A 15,915-nucleotide genomic window follows, 5' to 3' on the forward strand; every position below is an offset into this window, starting at 1 on the left:
GAGAGAAAAAGAAAACAAGCACACATCACTGGTGTTTCAAGTTTGTTATATGTAAACAAAGGGTAGACACAATGCTTTATAAGTTCCTTCTTTTATTTCTTGATTGATGTACCTGAACACTGCTGCAGTTGGGCATATTTAAAGCCAGATTTGAAATACGCACTTGTATGTTTTAAAATATGTAATATTAATGTATCCTTTCAAGAGAAGGACTTTCTAAATGAGAGATTTGCAATGTAAATTAGCATATCGCAATAATCTGTAATAACTGTCGGCATCGCAACAAAAATAGATGTTATAAACGCATTCGAACAAAAGTTGTGGTGTGTTAAACCTTCGTGAGCAAAATACCAGCTTGATATCGACTCTTCCGGGAATTAAGCTACAAGGGAAAGGACAGTAGCTGCGGTGCTTGGCTGCTGACCCGGAGGTCGTGGGTTTGATACCAGCCACAGTGATCATATTTTGATGACGGCAATATGCTAGAAGCCCGTGCCAGTGCACGTTAGAAATGACCAGATGGTCAAAAAGAAAACACCAGATGGCCGAAAAATGGTTTTGCAATGTAAAGCCCCCGATGTTGTTAATTACAAGTAGAGGCTCACTTTATTGGGTCTTTCATCTTGTACAAACGTTCCCTCCATGGCTAGAAATAAAAAGGAACAAGATGTTGTAGTTGCCCTTGATGTGAAACCGTTTAAGAATTACAGGGCTAACGTACTGGAAAGTCATCACTGAGAATGGCAGCTCGAAATTGGGGCACCGCAGATGTCCTTTAGGGATTTATTTACTGAACCTCGCTCATTTTTGATGTAGGCACTAAGTACCCTTGTGCGCGTGTGTCAGTAAAAGTGTCATGAGAGCTGCAATTTAGTGCTCTTGGGAAATCCATCTGCTTTTTGCTGCATCATTATCTGAAGCATGAGCTTGTTTGTCTCTTCATTTATGATAAACATTTACAAAGGAGAAACTTGAGAAGTGACAGATATATTTTATTGTGGAAAGATGCTTTTGTGCGAATAAACATTTTTCAAGCCCCTCTTAATATTGTAACTGTGAGAATTAGAAGAATGAAAATGTGATCGCATGGTTCTATTATCACACAGTTCTTTGTGCAGAAAAGCTTTTACATAGGTTTTTAGAAAGCTTGATTCATTGCGAAATCATTTTGAGGTGCTTGCAAGAGAACAGATCTTGTTCGGACTAGTTTGAACGTCGTGTATGAGATTGGCATTGGCCCCGCCGCGGTGGTCTAGGGGCTGAAGTACTTGGCTGCTGACCCACAGGTTGCGGGATCGAATCACGGCTGTGGCGGCTGCATTTTCAATGGAGGGGCAAATACAATAGGCCCAAGTGGTCAGATTAGGGCGCATGTTAATGAACTGCAGGTGACTGAAACTTCCGGAGCCCTCCACTACGGCGTCTCATGATCATGTGGTGGTTTTGGGACATTGTACCCCACATATCAATTAATCAATTATTTAGTTGGCATGTCTGCAAAGTTCACGATGAAAACAACCAAGAACTACCCAAAGCACTTCATCTGTGTTATTCGTGTTTGCTGTCATTGCGAACTTTGCAGGAGGTCTATTGCTGCATTGTTTGAAGCTTGCTCTGCAAAACTGTGCGCAACATAACAAAAAAATACTCTGAAACGCAGGGATGGAAGTGCGATGCCAATGGCCCCAAGCTGCTTGAAAATAACAATGCTGCTCCAAAGCGTGATTTCTATTAGTAATAGCTCGAAACCTGTTCTGAAGTGCCTCTGAGAGAATCAGAATGACAAACTTTTACTGTTTGACCAACTCATAAGCTCTAAAGAAACCAAAAGAAGAATCTGCATACTATCATCCCGGTGTTCTACTAGTGTGCGGCATTATTATTTGTTTTTTCCAGCTAGAAATGCAGATTGAAAATTAGCAGGATTGCTTTCATCTCATACCTATTCATCATCATCTCACCGATTATCTACTGGTTATTTTGCAACGATTATCCTGGCTGCAACGGCTGCATTTCCGATGGAGGCGGAAATGTTGTAGGCCCGTGTGGCCAGATTTGGGTGCACGTTAAAGAACCCCAGGTGGTCGAAATTTCCGGAGCCCTCCACTACGGGGTCTCTCATAATCATATGGTGGTTTTGGGACGTTAAACCCCACAAATCAATTATTTTGCAACGATTCTATGATACTATGGTTACTCTTAAAACATGGCACTCGGTTTTACCTGTTTTATTTCTCCCATAAATCCTGGTATTTTAAATATACGGCTTATTTCACACCACATTTCTTATAACCAACAATGGTTTTAATTGTTTGCAAATTGCTACTTACATTAATTACTGTCTGTGAAATATATTTCATAATAAATAATAATATTTACGAGATGCTTAGGCAACGCTTTGAACTCCGATTGGTGTCATGCAATCTTAGCATCTGCCTCTAAAACACATGAACTTACATTTTTCCCTCTACGGAAACATTTATAATTGTTCTGTAGTGGTACTTTTCTTGATGCGAAACATGCTACAAAGTGTATAGTCACTTCCAGCACTGGAAATGCCCACAGCACAAGTGTTGAAACCAGGGACTGCGTTAGCAGGCAGTACAAGGGAGGGGGAGGAGGGCTGGAGCCATCTCGCAATTTTCGTCTGTCCCCCCCTATGCCCCCCAAGAGCAAACATAGTAAGAAAATGCATGATTACTTATTTATATGCCCCACTGGACAAACTCGCTTGTCGTGGGTGCCCTCCCCATGAGAAAATCCGCACACCGCCCCTGGTTTCAACGAAAAAAATATCGAATTGTGAGAGCATAACAGTATTCTTTTTGTTTTCTTGCAGTCAGCAATGTACATGTGTCGATGCTGGGCAGTGTGTTTGGGGCGCATGGTCTGGAAGGGGCGTCCCAGCATGAATTGCTCCTGGGCTGTGCGCAAGTTGAGGCCATCCTAGAGGACCTCTACAAGCGAGCTCCAGGCGTGCATCAACAGAAAGTGCCTCTGCTCGCATCGCTAGCCCTCAATCTGCTCCAGAACCTTTTCGACGCGTGAGTTGCTTTCCTCCATAGCCCTGCAGGTTTTTAAGTTCTTGTGCTAGGAGGCGGTTCAGTGTTCGTTGCTGCTGATGTAGCATCTGCTGAATATGGTCTTAACATGGTGTGTTCGTATATGTCTGAGAGGCTGTTGTCCTGTGTTCAGTCCTTCAGTGTTTTGTTCCCCATCTTTTCCAGAATTGTACTTCAATTGGACATCTTTCCAGTGCAATTATGTTGCAACCAAATGTGTCCACTTCAGTTATTCGAACGTAACATGACCACGTTTGTAACTTTGATGATATCCTTCCAGTTGCGCAAAATATATAAACAAAAAGTTTTACTATGAATGTAACTCAAGATAACTACCGAGAAAAACAGGACCACTTTTTCTATGAATTGCATTCATTCCAGAAACACGTTCGCTCATTTCTGTCATATTTCTTTGGGTTGTATGTCTTGCTGTCACCTGGGGAGATAGTTTCGGTTTTGCAAAGTTTCGCATGACTTGGCACCAAAGACATTTGCTACAGCGTTTCTGGGTTCGGGCCAAGCCTGCGACTTTTGCACTGTGCCAAGAGCACTGTGTAGCATCATACTTTGAAAAGTCAGTGCCAAGTTAGACGGGCTGAGTGTTGTGAAAGGAAGACTACGTGCCTTCGCGGGTGCCGTCTCTTGAGAATGGAATTACCTCATGTGTCGTCAAGCTCATTTCATTAGTTCTCAACGACCTTAGGCCACTTTATTTTGGGAGACCACAGCAGCAAGGTCCGAGGGGCCCTTTCGAACAACCAAGTATTTTAAAAAATAGCTTTCAGTTATGTTGTCATCCGCGATTCATCTTGTTTCAGTTCAGTTGCTGTGCTGCAACCTAGTTTCCCAGTTTGTCGTCTTTCGAAGCAAGTGTCATACTGAGCATGCTAAGTCATTACTCTGTCACAAGTGGAGTGGTAAGGTGAAGGGCGCATTGTACTGCCACAATGAAAATGGCAAGAAACAAATTTTGACTTAAGTTGGCCCATCTATAGATTGATTATGAATGTAAATGCACAGGTTTTTTAATGTAAAGCTCGAAACTGCGGTATTTGGTTTGTATCTGCTTTAAAGCGACAATGCTACTGTTCAACATAATATTAATGAAAACTAAAAGGCAGTGATGCCAAAGAAAATATGGGAGATGTATTCAGCATGTGTTATTGAAAGGTCGCAGGTTCGGTCTCTGCCAGCGGTAAGTCATCTTTTCATCCACTTTTGTTCCTGCACATTTTCATTCCAATTATTACTAATGACATCTCCTGTACTTTCCTTGGCATCATTGCCGGTTAGTTCTTGTTAATGTGGCATCTAACAAAGAAAAATGAATTTTCAAGTTTGATTCTTTCAGTACCACTGCTCATTCGTATGTAACACAAGGGGCGAACAGCAAGCAACGAAAAAAAAAAAAACTTTAGCTACAATCAAAGGATTGTTGGGAAAGAAAACTCGTTGCAGTCAGGTAGCGTCCAATGAATAAAGAGCAGCTCTCAATGGAGAGGCAAGTGGGAAGCATGACCGCCCTCCCAACCCACCCCCACCTCCAATACTACAAACACTGAATGGAGCTGTAAATGCACCATTGTGCTAGCTAGACCAGTGCTATGGCCAAAATATTTTATTGTTGTTTGCAGTGACGTTTCGTTTGCATCATAATTCCCATCAGATGCAGCACCCATTGTACTCAAACTCTTTATGCATGGACATCTTCGGCCGGAATGCCACATCATTGAAGCAATTCAGTCAAAAACACCTGTCAACACGACTCGTTTCTGCATACGCCTGTCAAGAATCAGATGCCTTTCAGGATGACCAGTCTTTTAAGCATTCAATAAACATTTTTTTTCAATACTTGGTTCGCTTTTTATGCTACTTTTTGAGTTTCAAGCTTCACGTGAACCAAGTATTTCTTTGTAACAGCCGATGTCACGGCAGCTGAAGGGATAATTTCACTGATATGAAGCATTACTGATCAAAGTTCGTATTTAGTTTGTCATAATGAATAGTAGACTCGTAGGCAGTAGACTCTTTAAACGGAACCTGGAGGTACCAGGAAAATGAGTTCCAATTAACAGCAGTTCCATTTTCTGAGAGATGAACTGGGGGGCAAAATACAAGTATAAAACAAACCAATGAAGTTTGGCTATCTTTAGAAGAGGATCTGTCCTTTCCCTTTTTCACTCCCTTTCAACCTCCTTCCCATCACACTGCACCATGCTGCCTTGTATCAGTTGCAGAAATATGTTTTTCGTAACCACAAGCCACTGTCTTTCTAGATCAACGTCTATGATAGATCTTCCGTTCCTACTCCCCTTATTGCCCTTTGTCTTTCCACAGCAAGCGCAAAGGGACAATCCAAGTTTTGCAGATGAAGATAGCCCTATTTGTCTTCTGCGCTGGCCGACTGCTGGACAAGCTGAAGTGTGAGCTCACATCTACCTTCTTCAACCTAATCTTACCTAACGTAACCAATGTGAAAATAGCCATCCATTCAGAGAGTAAAGGTCTAATTTTGGACTTTAGGTCCATATTCACAAACCTGCCTTACCCTTGTCTCATGTTTCACTCAAGTTTCTGAACATTCTAAGTGCGTTACAAGAGCACAAAAATGGTAAATACCGGCCTACTTGGCTTATCAGATGCACTAAAGGCACAAAACTGTTAAGGAAAACACGAGATTAGGGTAAGGTTGGTTCGTAAATACGGATCTCACAGTTTACCTTTCGTTGTGTTCATAGACGTGTACTATGTTCATTCCTTTAGATATTTGTAACGAGTTGCAAGACGGCACTCATCGCATTTCCTACGAAGAGTTGGAGAACTTCTTGCACAACATCTCAAAGGTACGGGTCCTCAATAACGTTAGGTGTCAAATGTTTTCGTTGTCTATTGATACTTTGTTAATAGCTTTCGCTACAGCTGTGCACTTTTCTTGATGTTCTTTTTTTTTTTTATTTTGCTGGCAGATTCCCGAGTTCCTCGGTGAAAAGCTTTCATTTGGCGCTCACTTTGTTCCTGCTGCTGTTGAGAGCTGTCGAAAGGTATGTGTCGAAAAATTGTTTTCAGGCTGAATTCAAGGACCTCGATTAAGCCGCAAGCTGGATCGAAGTCCTTGAATTCTGCCTAAAAACAATGAAGCCTTCGCTCATGTCTCAGTGCTTTTTAGGCCTGGGACAGATGTCTGTACAGAAAAGTGTCCAAATGATGGCTGCGCTCCACATGGCCTAACGTTGGTGACTCAAATAGATTGAAGTACAGTAGACGCCTATTAAACGATACTGTCTTAAATGGAATCACTGCTTAAATGAAACAACTGCTCCTAATATGTTTGTTTTCGTACTTGAATATTATACCCCTGTTTACCTTTCAGTAAATGAAACTCCTCTTGAAGGAAACACGTTTTCCTGGTCCCTTCAGGTTTCATTTTAAAAGGAGTCCACTGTATATTGTCACTTAATGTAATAGTGGTCCTTAATCTCACGGGTCCTGTACCTGGCTCATGACAAGAAAAAAGCAAGAACAGGTTTTTGTTAGTTGGAAGTAGAATGCCCGCATCTTCGTGTATATGTAACCACAGATGTTGCAATGCTAACGAGCTATATATTGCTATCAAGATTCTTATTAGATTAAAATACTAATAATGTTCTGTTTAGGAGCCTGTCTTTCGTTGAACTTGAACAAGCAAGAAAGCATGGCACGTAATAATCCTAGAAATGTTTAAAACCTTGTGGTATGCACTTATCATTTTTGGATACAGTATTGAGAAAATTCACGACCTAGCACAAAATGCTGGCAAGTTTTTGTTGGGAAGTGAAGCTGTGTCGTGAAGTAGAATGATCCACTGAGATTATATTTGGCGAGACTCGTGCACAAGCATTCAGTTGTACTCATGCAAATAGTTTTTGAATCAAGTCGTTGCTACACGTCAACATCCTGCGTGAAATGATCAAGGGTGGGGGGGGGGGGGAGGGGGGGGCTTTTTTTTTCTTCATCTGGAAATTCATGTAAGCAAAGTGTGACTTCGTGCAACGCGAAACTGAATAGGGCAGATTGGGAAGGGCTTCCGAGAAAGGAAAGCAGCAGCCACTCTTGAAGAGAGCAAGCGCGAGCTTTTTGCTTCTGATAAGATTAGGTGTTTATATGCGTTGCGCCGATGTAGCGCAAAATGCCGCCCTCGACCTCTTTGGCCTGACAGATGGCCTGGGCCACTCGTGAGATAAGATGAAAGGGTCAGTAATATTTTTGGGGCACGTCGCTCTTTGTTCAGAAGTTTCCTCGGTTTAGCTTTCTATGCTCCATTAAAGAAAAACAAGTGTAAGGAAAGGCCACAAAATTGTCAAATCTGAAAAAAGAAATTTTTTAAGTGGAGCTTATTTTTGCAAATGCACAACAAAGAAACAAGTCGAAGTTCCGCCTATAAGATGAAGAATCGATTGCTATCGTAATGTACTGGACAATTGAACCAAATAATTTTCGTAGTTATGTCGATCATACAGGAAACATTGGCTTACAAATTACGGGAGCAGGGTAACCCTTATTATACCTGCGAAATTATTGGTCAGCTAAAAATTGCTTTTTCTTCCCTCGACAAATGACAGAAACTAAAAAATCACTCGTAAAAGGCCTTTGGCTGATTTGAACATGGCGCTTTCGGTCGTTACAGGGATCGCCGTGGAAGGCCGCGACTAGCCCACACGTGTGCGTGCGATCACACTGAAAAAGCCACATATTTGAAGAAAGAAAAAAAGTGCTCAAGGTCACTAGGCATGCATGACGTAATTTGTTTGCCAATGCCATTCCCCCACTCCCTTGCTTTAGCTTCCAGGCTCCAGCGCTTTTGTCGAGACAAGTGAAAACAGAATGCGATTGCAGCGTGTGACAAATCTAACCTACTGGATAGATTGTTAAAATTTTTGTGGCGTTGCATTCGTGAGGCAGTTAGCTCTCTTTAGCAAATTCATTCCATGGTTAATTGAAAAAGTATTTCAGGGCCCTTTTAAGGAACACCAGAATGTCACGATTTCCGGAGCTTTCAAAAATTGCGTTTCTCATAAACAAATCGCGGTTTTGGCACGTAAAATCCCAACAATTATTTCATATTGTAAAAGTGCAAAAAGACGCAAGAAGGGAAGCAGGGAGTTGGCACTTGAGAAGTTCCTGCAACAGCTATTCGTAATGGCATAAACTTTGACCCCGTTTGTGCGAATATAATGTTAACGATGAATATTTTGTCCTAAAGAAGCGAAAGGCTCAACTTTGTGAGCTTTGATAACTCTCTTTTGGCCTCACTAGTAAGTCAACACTCTGCTGCTCTGCGAAACATGCCTTGCAGAGTGTCTGCGTTGCTGTTTGTAGCTTGGTATAAGGAAAGGATATGTGCTATGTAGTGGTCGCAGTGTTGCGTTTTCATTGATTGCGAGACATTGGTTGTAAAAAGTTGCAGGTCTCGTGCTGGGTAAGTGGCGTAAATATCGTGTTTACTAAAACCTCACTATAATGGAGTTGCACATTTTACATGAAAATAAGTTCGTTACATCTGAAAATTTGTTATAAAGGTTTATTCTTAACACTATATCTATTACCAGAATATTTTTATTTTACTTTGTTGTAACCAATATTTTGTTATATCCAGGTACATTATATTGTAGTTCGAGTGTAGTTGGCAGTTGTCCTGCTATCGAAAGAACAAACGCATGTTGTGTCGCTGTACAGAATGCAGCTGCCCTTTTATCTTTATGGTGGATTTTCCAGCTCGCACCAGCGCTGCCTGCTGTTCCAGATGACATGTTCCTCAATTGGCTGCTCAGGGAACCGCAGAACCTCGTTTGGATCTCGACATTCTACCGGATGAGGTCAACTGAAAATGGTAAAGCACTGAGTGATTGTTCTCTTGTCGCTCAAGTCTCTGAACTTGAGTTTCTTTCGTCTGGCCTTGCCAATTTGTTGGGTGGGCTCGATTGCGGTTTCTTAACGAGTACCGTAATTACTCGAATCTAACGCGCACCTTTTTTCCGGTTAAGCGAGTTCATAAATCGCATGCGCGTTAGAATCGAGTACGAACAAAAAAATTACTGTCAATCTATTGCCATCGCAAATCCAAAATGGCCGCCCCCTACGTGCGTCGGCATGGTGCGTCGGCTATTTCTGCCTATGTGTTTACCATGTGCGGCACTTCGTACGTGTGCTGAGGAGTTCGTCATCTAGTAGTGCATTAGCATCGACGACTTGGAAGGGCCGACTCCAAAAACTCGAGTGCACCACGATGCCGCTTTTAAAAGAAAAGTCATCGCGTGTGCAGAAACGGACGGAAATCGGGCCGCATCGTGGTCCTTCTCGAAACGTGCGTGCGGGACCGGCGGAAACAAAAGCAGAAGATTGTCGACAGCAAAGCTTCACGCAAAGGCTTCAGTGAACCACAGCAGGGTCGGTTTCCGCAAATTGAAGAGCTGCTCTGCGAGTATGTGCTTGAGGAGCGAGTGGCACAGCGGCCCATGACGACAGAACTGCTCCAAGTGCGGGCTATGCAATTAGTCTTAGAAAAAAGTCTAATGCGGAGCCTGTTTAAAGCGAGCAGGTGCTGGCTAATTAACTATATGAAGAGGAAAGGCTCTTCCCTTCGAAGGGGAACATGCATATGCGAAAACTTTTGCGGAGAAGTACGATGAAAAGCTTTACAGTTTTCAGAGGTTCGTCCTAAACTTGCGGCCCAACAACGGCTACCTGCTTGGGCAAATCTGGAATGCCGATCAGACGCCTCTTTACTTCGACATGCCTGGCACCACAACTGTCGAGAAGAAGGGGGCAAAGCAAGTTCGCGTGCTGACATCGGTCCACGGTAGAACTACAGTGACGGCAATGCTCTGTTACACGTCAGATGGGCACAAGCTTCGCCCGTACCTCAAATTTAAATGGAATACAATCCCGAAAGGAATCGTTTTTTCGAGTGGTGTGATCGTGCGGGCCAGCAAAAAAAAATGGGTGCGCGTTGCAATCGATGTCTTACGTTTTTTTTTTTTTTTTTTCGCGGTGGAAATCGGGTGCGCGTTACAATCGAGGGCGCGGTAGAATCGAGTAAATACGGTACGTGCCACTGTGCAGCCTACCAGGAAATTATCATCGTAAATGAGTATGTACCATGGAAATTGGGTACATCGCACTACTCACCGCAGGCCCGCTAAATATGAAGAAGGCAGCAATTGGCCCAACAAATAGCTGCTATGTTACACCTAGTCGAAGACCTTGAGCACGTACGAGACAATGCCAGGGAATAGGAAAGGCAACGGTGGCTGTGAGAAAGCCCCGAAGAATAGAAGGCCTGCACCAACGACGACGGTCTCGTAGTTCTGCAAGAAGTGCAAATGCTTAGTTTCAGCACAAGTCCCTGGAATTTACCCCCGTATTCGGAAACACTGCTTGACTTGAACTTGGCTTCCCGCCGACTTCAATGCGGCCCAAACGCGTTTCGTATGCGCTGTGTCTATGCAGTGCCATGGCAGCACAAACGCACAAACACCTTTCAAGCACGCTGCATTGAAGGCAGTTTTAAGTCAAGTTCAAGTCAAGGAGCATTTCTGAATATGGGGTCAAACATTGTAATGTTCTTGTGACTATCTAATTTAACTGGAACTTCACTACGCTGAGAAACAGCTTAGCAGCCTAGCATTGACATAGAGGCAACCTATAACCTGCATCTCCTAGCTATATAAGGCCTAGAAACAACTTAGAAGCACCCAGATTAGTCTTGAGAATCGTCCAGTGTCGCTGTTTCGAGCCTTGCGTGGCTTAGTGCAAGCTTTTCTTCAAGGTCTAGTTTCATTAATTTTATCGAATATTAGTTACTGTCGACTCTCATTAATTCAAGCTTGAAGGGACCTCGGAATTTTGTTTGAATTGTCAGAAAGTTTGACGTGCAAGCTTTTCTTCAAGGTCTAGTTTCATTAATTTTATCGAATATTAGTTACTGTCGACTCTCATTAATTCAAGCTTGAAGGGACCTCGGAATTTTGTTTGAATTGTCAGGAAGTTTGACATCAGAAGTTCTCAGATATGTGACTGCTGGTGAGGTGATGCCACACATTATTATTAGGCATTGATTTTGTCTGATTAAAAAATTATTACGCATTTTTGAGTTTTAAGTACACGCAGTGAACATAGAGCAGAAATGTGAGGTCTACAAGTTTATCAGCCATTTACTGCTGATCAGACTTTAAAAAAAAATGGTGAGTTGCTAACTGCTTATTTGATATATGTGCCTTCAGCACAAGGCTCTGTATGCCTGTTGAGAAGGATCACGGTTTGCCATGTGCGCTTCGTTATAAACATTTCTATACTGGCAAATCCTTTTTCCTTGAGGGTTTGAGACACCTATTTTTCATTTTATTTTTAGACATTTAGGATTATATAAGCACCCAAACTTTTAAATAGTAATGGGGAAACAGCAGATATTTTCTGGTATGGAACCACAAAATGTATGAATTAACTGAATTATGGAGTATGAATTAAGAGGCTTTTAAATACATTGAAAGAATAGAGGGCCACCCAAAAAATTGAATTTTGTTAGAGTTAACCAAAATATTGAATTTTGTAAGAAATAACTGAAAGTATAAATTATCATAGTTTGAATTATCGCGGATCTATTGTATCGCCAAAGTATCTGATGACCTTTTTTTTATATTTTGCACCCATACTTGAAACATTGCATCATGAGTTCAAATCTGTTCTCTCATAGTTAGCCACTGTGGTAGTACTGTATTCGGACCTTTCTTGATACAATGTAGCCCATCTTCAGCAGTAAAAAATACAAGTAATGATAACAATCGGGCGCAATTAGATTTTGCAACCCTTGTCTTGCTCGTAAAGCCTCCTCTCAATAGCCTTATAATATTATAGAGATACAGTTTTCAGCCTAATACAAAACTGCACTTTCTTTTGTTATTGTTATTATCCCCTCAATTTAACATCTAAAGGAATAGTACATCTGTTCTATTCTTGAAATGGGCAAAAATAGGTTTCAGTTGAAAAATGTTGATTAGAGGATAGCTGTGACTTGCTTTACAACCAGACTGAACCTCGAATCACTAATCATTCAAACGACAAGTAACACAATCAATAGATCATCTGGCACACTAAACCACGTGTACTCCCGGACTTTGCGTCATGCGCTCAACGTTACATAAGAACCTGTTGCTCAGCCGTCATTCCATTGTGAACAAGGGATCCGTACGGGTCCCGAAACGTCATTGTTTTGTTTGACATTGGTCAGTGACCTGTTTTATTCAACAATGCCTTTACCTGACCAGACGGCATTCCGTCGAACTCTCGACTACGTGAGCATCCGCCACAAGTATGGACAATCGGCTATCACCAGGATTCGTCAGTTCTTGAGTGCATCTACACGACTGGCAGTCTTCAAGACGCACCTGCGTTTCAACGTAACCTGTAAGTCCAAGCAACTCATCCCAAAATCTTTGCAGTTAAAGCACCCCGTGAAATTGGCATTCGGTCATCAAGTCATTTCGAAAGCTGAACGGCAGCTTCTTCAAGCACGGATAGAAGACTGCAAGCAGACTGTGAAGCGCCTTGAGACTGACATTTTCTTCACAACACGCCAGCTGGAATTCATCATGCCTGAATTACTCCCTGAAATACATCTCGTTGCGAACCAAGCATCGCGGCGACGAACAAAAAAGCAGGAAACGTCACAAGAGCGCAAACTGAGTGCTTTGCTAAAAGAAGGCAGGAAAACCAGAGGACCAATGTTCGAGGTCAGGAACTTGTCGTCATACGAGCTAACTCCTACGGAATGCCAAGTTTTGAGCCGTGGTCTCAACTTCAACCAAGCAAAGCAGCCGGACACACGCAAGGTCGTGTGTGCTGTCGAAAACGCTATTGGTCTACTTGAAGAAAGTGAACGAGACGAAGTCCGTACGAGAGCAGTAGGTATACTATCGAGGATTCACAAGTCTGGCTGCGAGCAAGTCCTCTCGGAAGACGAGGAAAAAGTGATTAAGGCATTGCACAAAAACAAGAAGATTGCCGTACTTCCTGCGGACAAAGGCAACGTGACGGTTGTGCTTGACCGGTCGACGTATGAGTCGAAGATGACGGAGATAGTGGAGGACTGTACAACGTACGCCAAGATTAACAAGGATCCTGCCTCGAAAGTCCAAACTGGCCTGCAAAAGACGCTCTCTAGTATTTTTCAGACGCTTCCTGCATCAGCAAAAAGGTTATACTTCCAGCTGCTGTGCACCAATGGTTCTCCTCCAGCAATATACGGTTTACCGAAGATTCACAAAAGCGGAACGCCTCTAAGATCAATAGTAGATTTCACTAGGTCACCCCTGTACAGCCTCTCAAAGTATCATCACAGCATCCTGGCTCCCCTTGCAGGCAAGACTGAAGCTAACCTCCGGAACACCAATGACTTCATAAGCAAAATGAAGAGTATCACTGTGGATGTCGACGAAATACTGGTTTCATTTGATGTCTGCTCCCTCTTCACAAGTGTTCCCGTCGACCTTGCTGTAGACACTTCCAGACAATTGCTTCACAAGGACACGACATTGGCCGATCGCACACCGTTCGACGTCACCGAGCTGTGCACCTTGTTACGGTTTTGCCTATCCAACACTTACTTCTCGTACAAGGGTGAATTCTACAGGCAAGTTTTCGGTACCGCAATGGGAGTGTCGATTTCGGTCACAACTGCGAATATCACAATGGAAGCAATTGAGCAGAAAGCATTGGGAACATTTCAGCCGAGACCCAAGGTTTTTCTGAGATACGTCGACGACTGCTTCTGCGTGATAAAGAAGAAAGACGTCCAAGCTTTCCTTGACTGCCTAAATGGCGTCAAGACTTCCATCAAGTTTACTGTGGAAGAAGAAAAAGACGGTTGCCTCCCTTTCTTGGATGCAGTTGTAAAACGTACTCCCACAGGCCTCGCCTTCGCTGTGTACCGAAAGCCAACACACTCTGGTAGATGCCTCGACTATGAGTCAGTCCACCCGGTAGCCCACAAACGCTCAGTGATTCGGTCTTTAGTTCAACGAGCGATTTGCACTTGTTCCGATGAAGGAAGCCTGCAGGAAGAGCTCCGGACCATTGAAGATGACCTGATCAGGAATGGATACCCCAAAATTTTTATTAGGAAAACAACTAAATCCGTCATGCATAAACTGCAGTCAACTAGTCAAGCCATGCATAACACATCGTCTACGCAAAAGCGTGCATCGATTCCTTATATTCGAAATGTAAGCGAAGCCCTAGCCCGTCTATTCAGAAAACGTGGTGTACAGATCGCGCATGTTCCAGCAAGCAAGCTTAAGGCTGAGTTGCTAAATGTGAAGGATCCTCTCCCTCGGCAACACTTTCCTGGTGTGGTCTACAAGATACCATGCGCCGATTGCGAATCAGTGTTCATTGGCACGAGTGGAAATTACTGCAGACGTCTGATGCAACACAAGAATGACGTCGCCAAGGGCCACACAGTGACAAATGCACTCGCAGAGCATGCCGAGAAGACGGGCCACGAGATAAGCTGGGACAACGCACGCATCATGGCCACGGAGAAGAATTTTACAACCAGACTGAACCTCGAATCACTAATCATTCAGACGACAAGTAACACAATCAATAGATCATCTGGCCACGTGTACTCCCGGACTTTGCGTCATGCGCTCAACGTTACATAAGAACCTGTTGCTCAGCCGTCATTCCATTGTGAACAAGGGATCCGTACAGGTCCCGAAACGTCATTGTTTTGTTTGACATTGGTCAGTGACCTGTTTTATTCAACACTGTGACTTGCAGGAGTGCATCTTTGGGAACAAATTGCCTGTTGCATTCCTCCTGTTCTACCACCAACATTGCTGTCATGAAATACTTTTGTCTCTGTTGCAGTTGCACACCCAATGAAATGTGGAGCGTGCAAAGCGTACCCCATCGTCGGTCTGAGGTGAGCTACTCTTTTGATCAGTGCTGATTTGCAAAAGGCATCGTTAGCGAGAGAGAAGTAGTCATACGTCCTGCCCTGTTGACAGGTACCAGTGCCTTCAGTGCCTCAACTACGACTTGTGCCAAAGCTGCTTTTTGCACGGCAATGTCAGTAAGAACCATTCCATCAAGCACCGGATGCAAGAGCACTGCCAACAGGTAAGCCTGGCTAAAGTTAGGCCACGTACGGTATTCTGGCACATGTAAGGCACCGTTGCCTGCCTGACCTCCACAAGGTGCCATAGCACTCGTGCAAAAAAAAATATATATTTTGTGTTATGCTTGTATAGTATCCAGTGAGACAACTCTTGAGCCCTTTTGAATTCAATACACTTGAGACCTCTGCCTTATCTACTTCTTGCTTGTATTGCGTTTGCTATTTACTAAAACTGTGACAATGTTGCTCAGTAGCGTAATCATTTTTCTTGATTGCTTATTTATTGTTGGTTTGTAAGGCTCATTTGTCTGTCTTGCAATTTAATTCGGGATATTTTATATGCTTATGTCCGGATAGTTGCTTAATTCTTTAGGTTGTATATGTTCCGCCAAGGTGTATGAAATCCACTTTCCATGTAAGTAATACATTAGCAAGCTTTAAAAGGCTATATGTTCAGTTTACATTTGTTGCATTCTAAATGAAATCTTGAACTTGGTAATTGATGGTATTGCAGTAAATCTGGGCATATTGTGTATTGTCTGAACAGCTTAGCAGCTGCATTGTAATGCTCGCAGACGTCTTCTTGGGAAAAAGTCAAGGCCGTCCTGAAAACCATCAGCCTCAAGATCCAGCGATGGAAGCGTGAGCCCAGGCCCAGTTACCTTCCCCTGCAAGCCAACCCCGAATCCAAGTAATTTC

The 15,915-nt window shown here is 43.0% G+C and overlaps 1 protein-coding gene across 5 annotated transcripts in view; it reads left to right on the top strand.

Annotated features, from left to right (window-relative positions):
• Positions 1-15,915, top strand: part of LOC119181835 (dystrophin) — a 42,043-nt gene that overhangs the window by 2,042 nt on the left and 24,086 nt on the right. For all 5 annotated transcript variants that reach the window (XM_075875145.1, XM_037433076.2, XM_075875144.1 and 2 more), the window contains exons 4-11: positions 2,840-3,044; positions 5,400-5,485; positions 5,826-5,905; positions 6,029-6,103; positions 8,814-8,928; positions 14,967-15,021; positions 15,107-15,218; positions 15,792-15,907. In XM_075875145.1, the coding sequence (XP_075731260.1) occupies positions 2,840-3,044; positions 5,400-5,485; positions 5,826-5,905; positions 6,029-6,103; positions 8,814-8,928; positions 14,967-15,021; positions 15,107-15,218; positions 15,792-15,907 (844 nt within the window). The remainder of the gene's footprint in view (positions 1-2,839; positions 3,045-5,399; positions 5,486-5,825; positions 5,906-6,028; positions 6,104-8,813; positions 8,929-14,966; positions 15,022-15,106; positions 15,219-15,791; positions 15,908-15,915) is intronic.

The sequence above is a fragment of the Rhipicephalus microplus genome, chromosome 10 (genome assembly GCF_043290135.1).
Source record: "Rhipicephalus microplus isolate Deutch F79 chromosome 10, USDA_Rmic, whole genome shotgun sequence".
Classification (NCBI taxonomy): domain Eukaryota; kingdom Metazoa; phylum Arthropoda; class Arachnida; order Ixodida; family Ixodidae; genus Rhipicephalus; species Rhipicephalus microplus.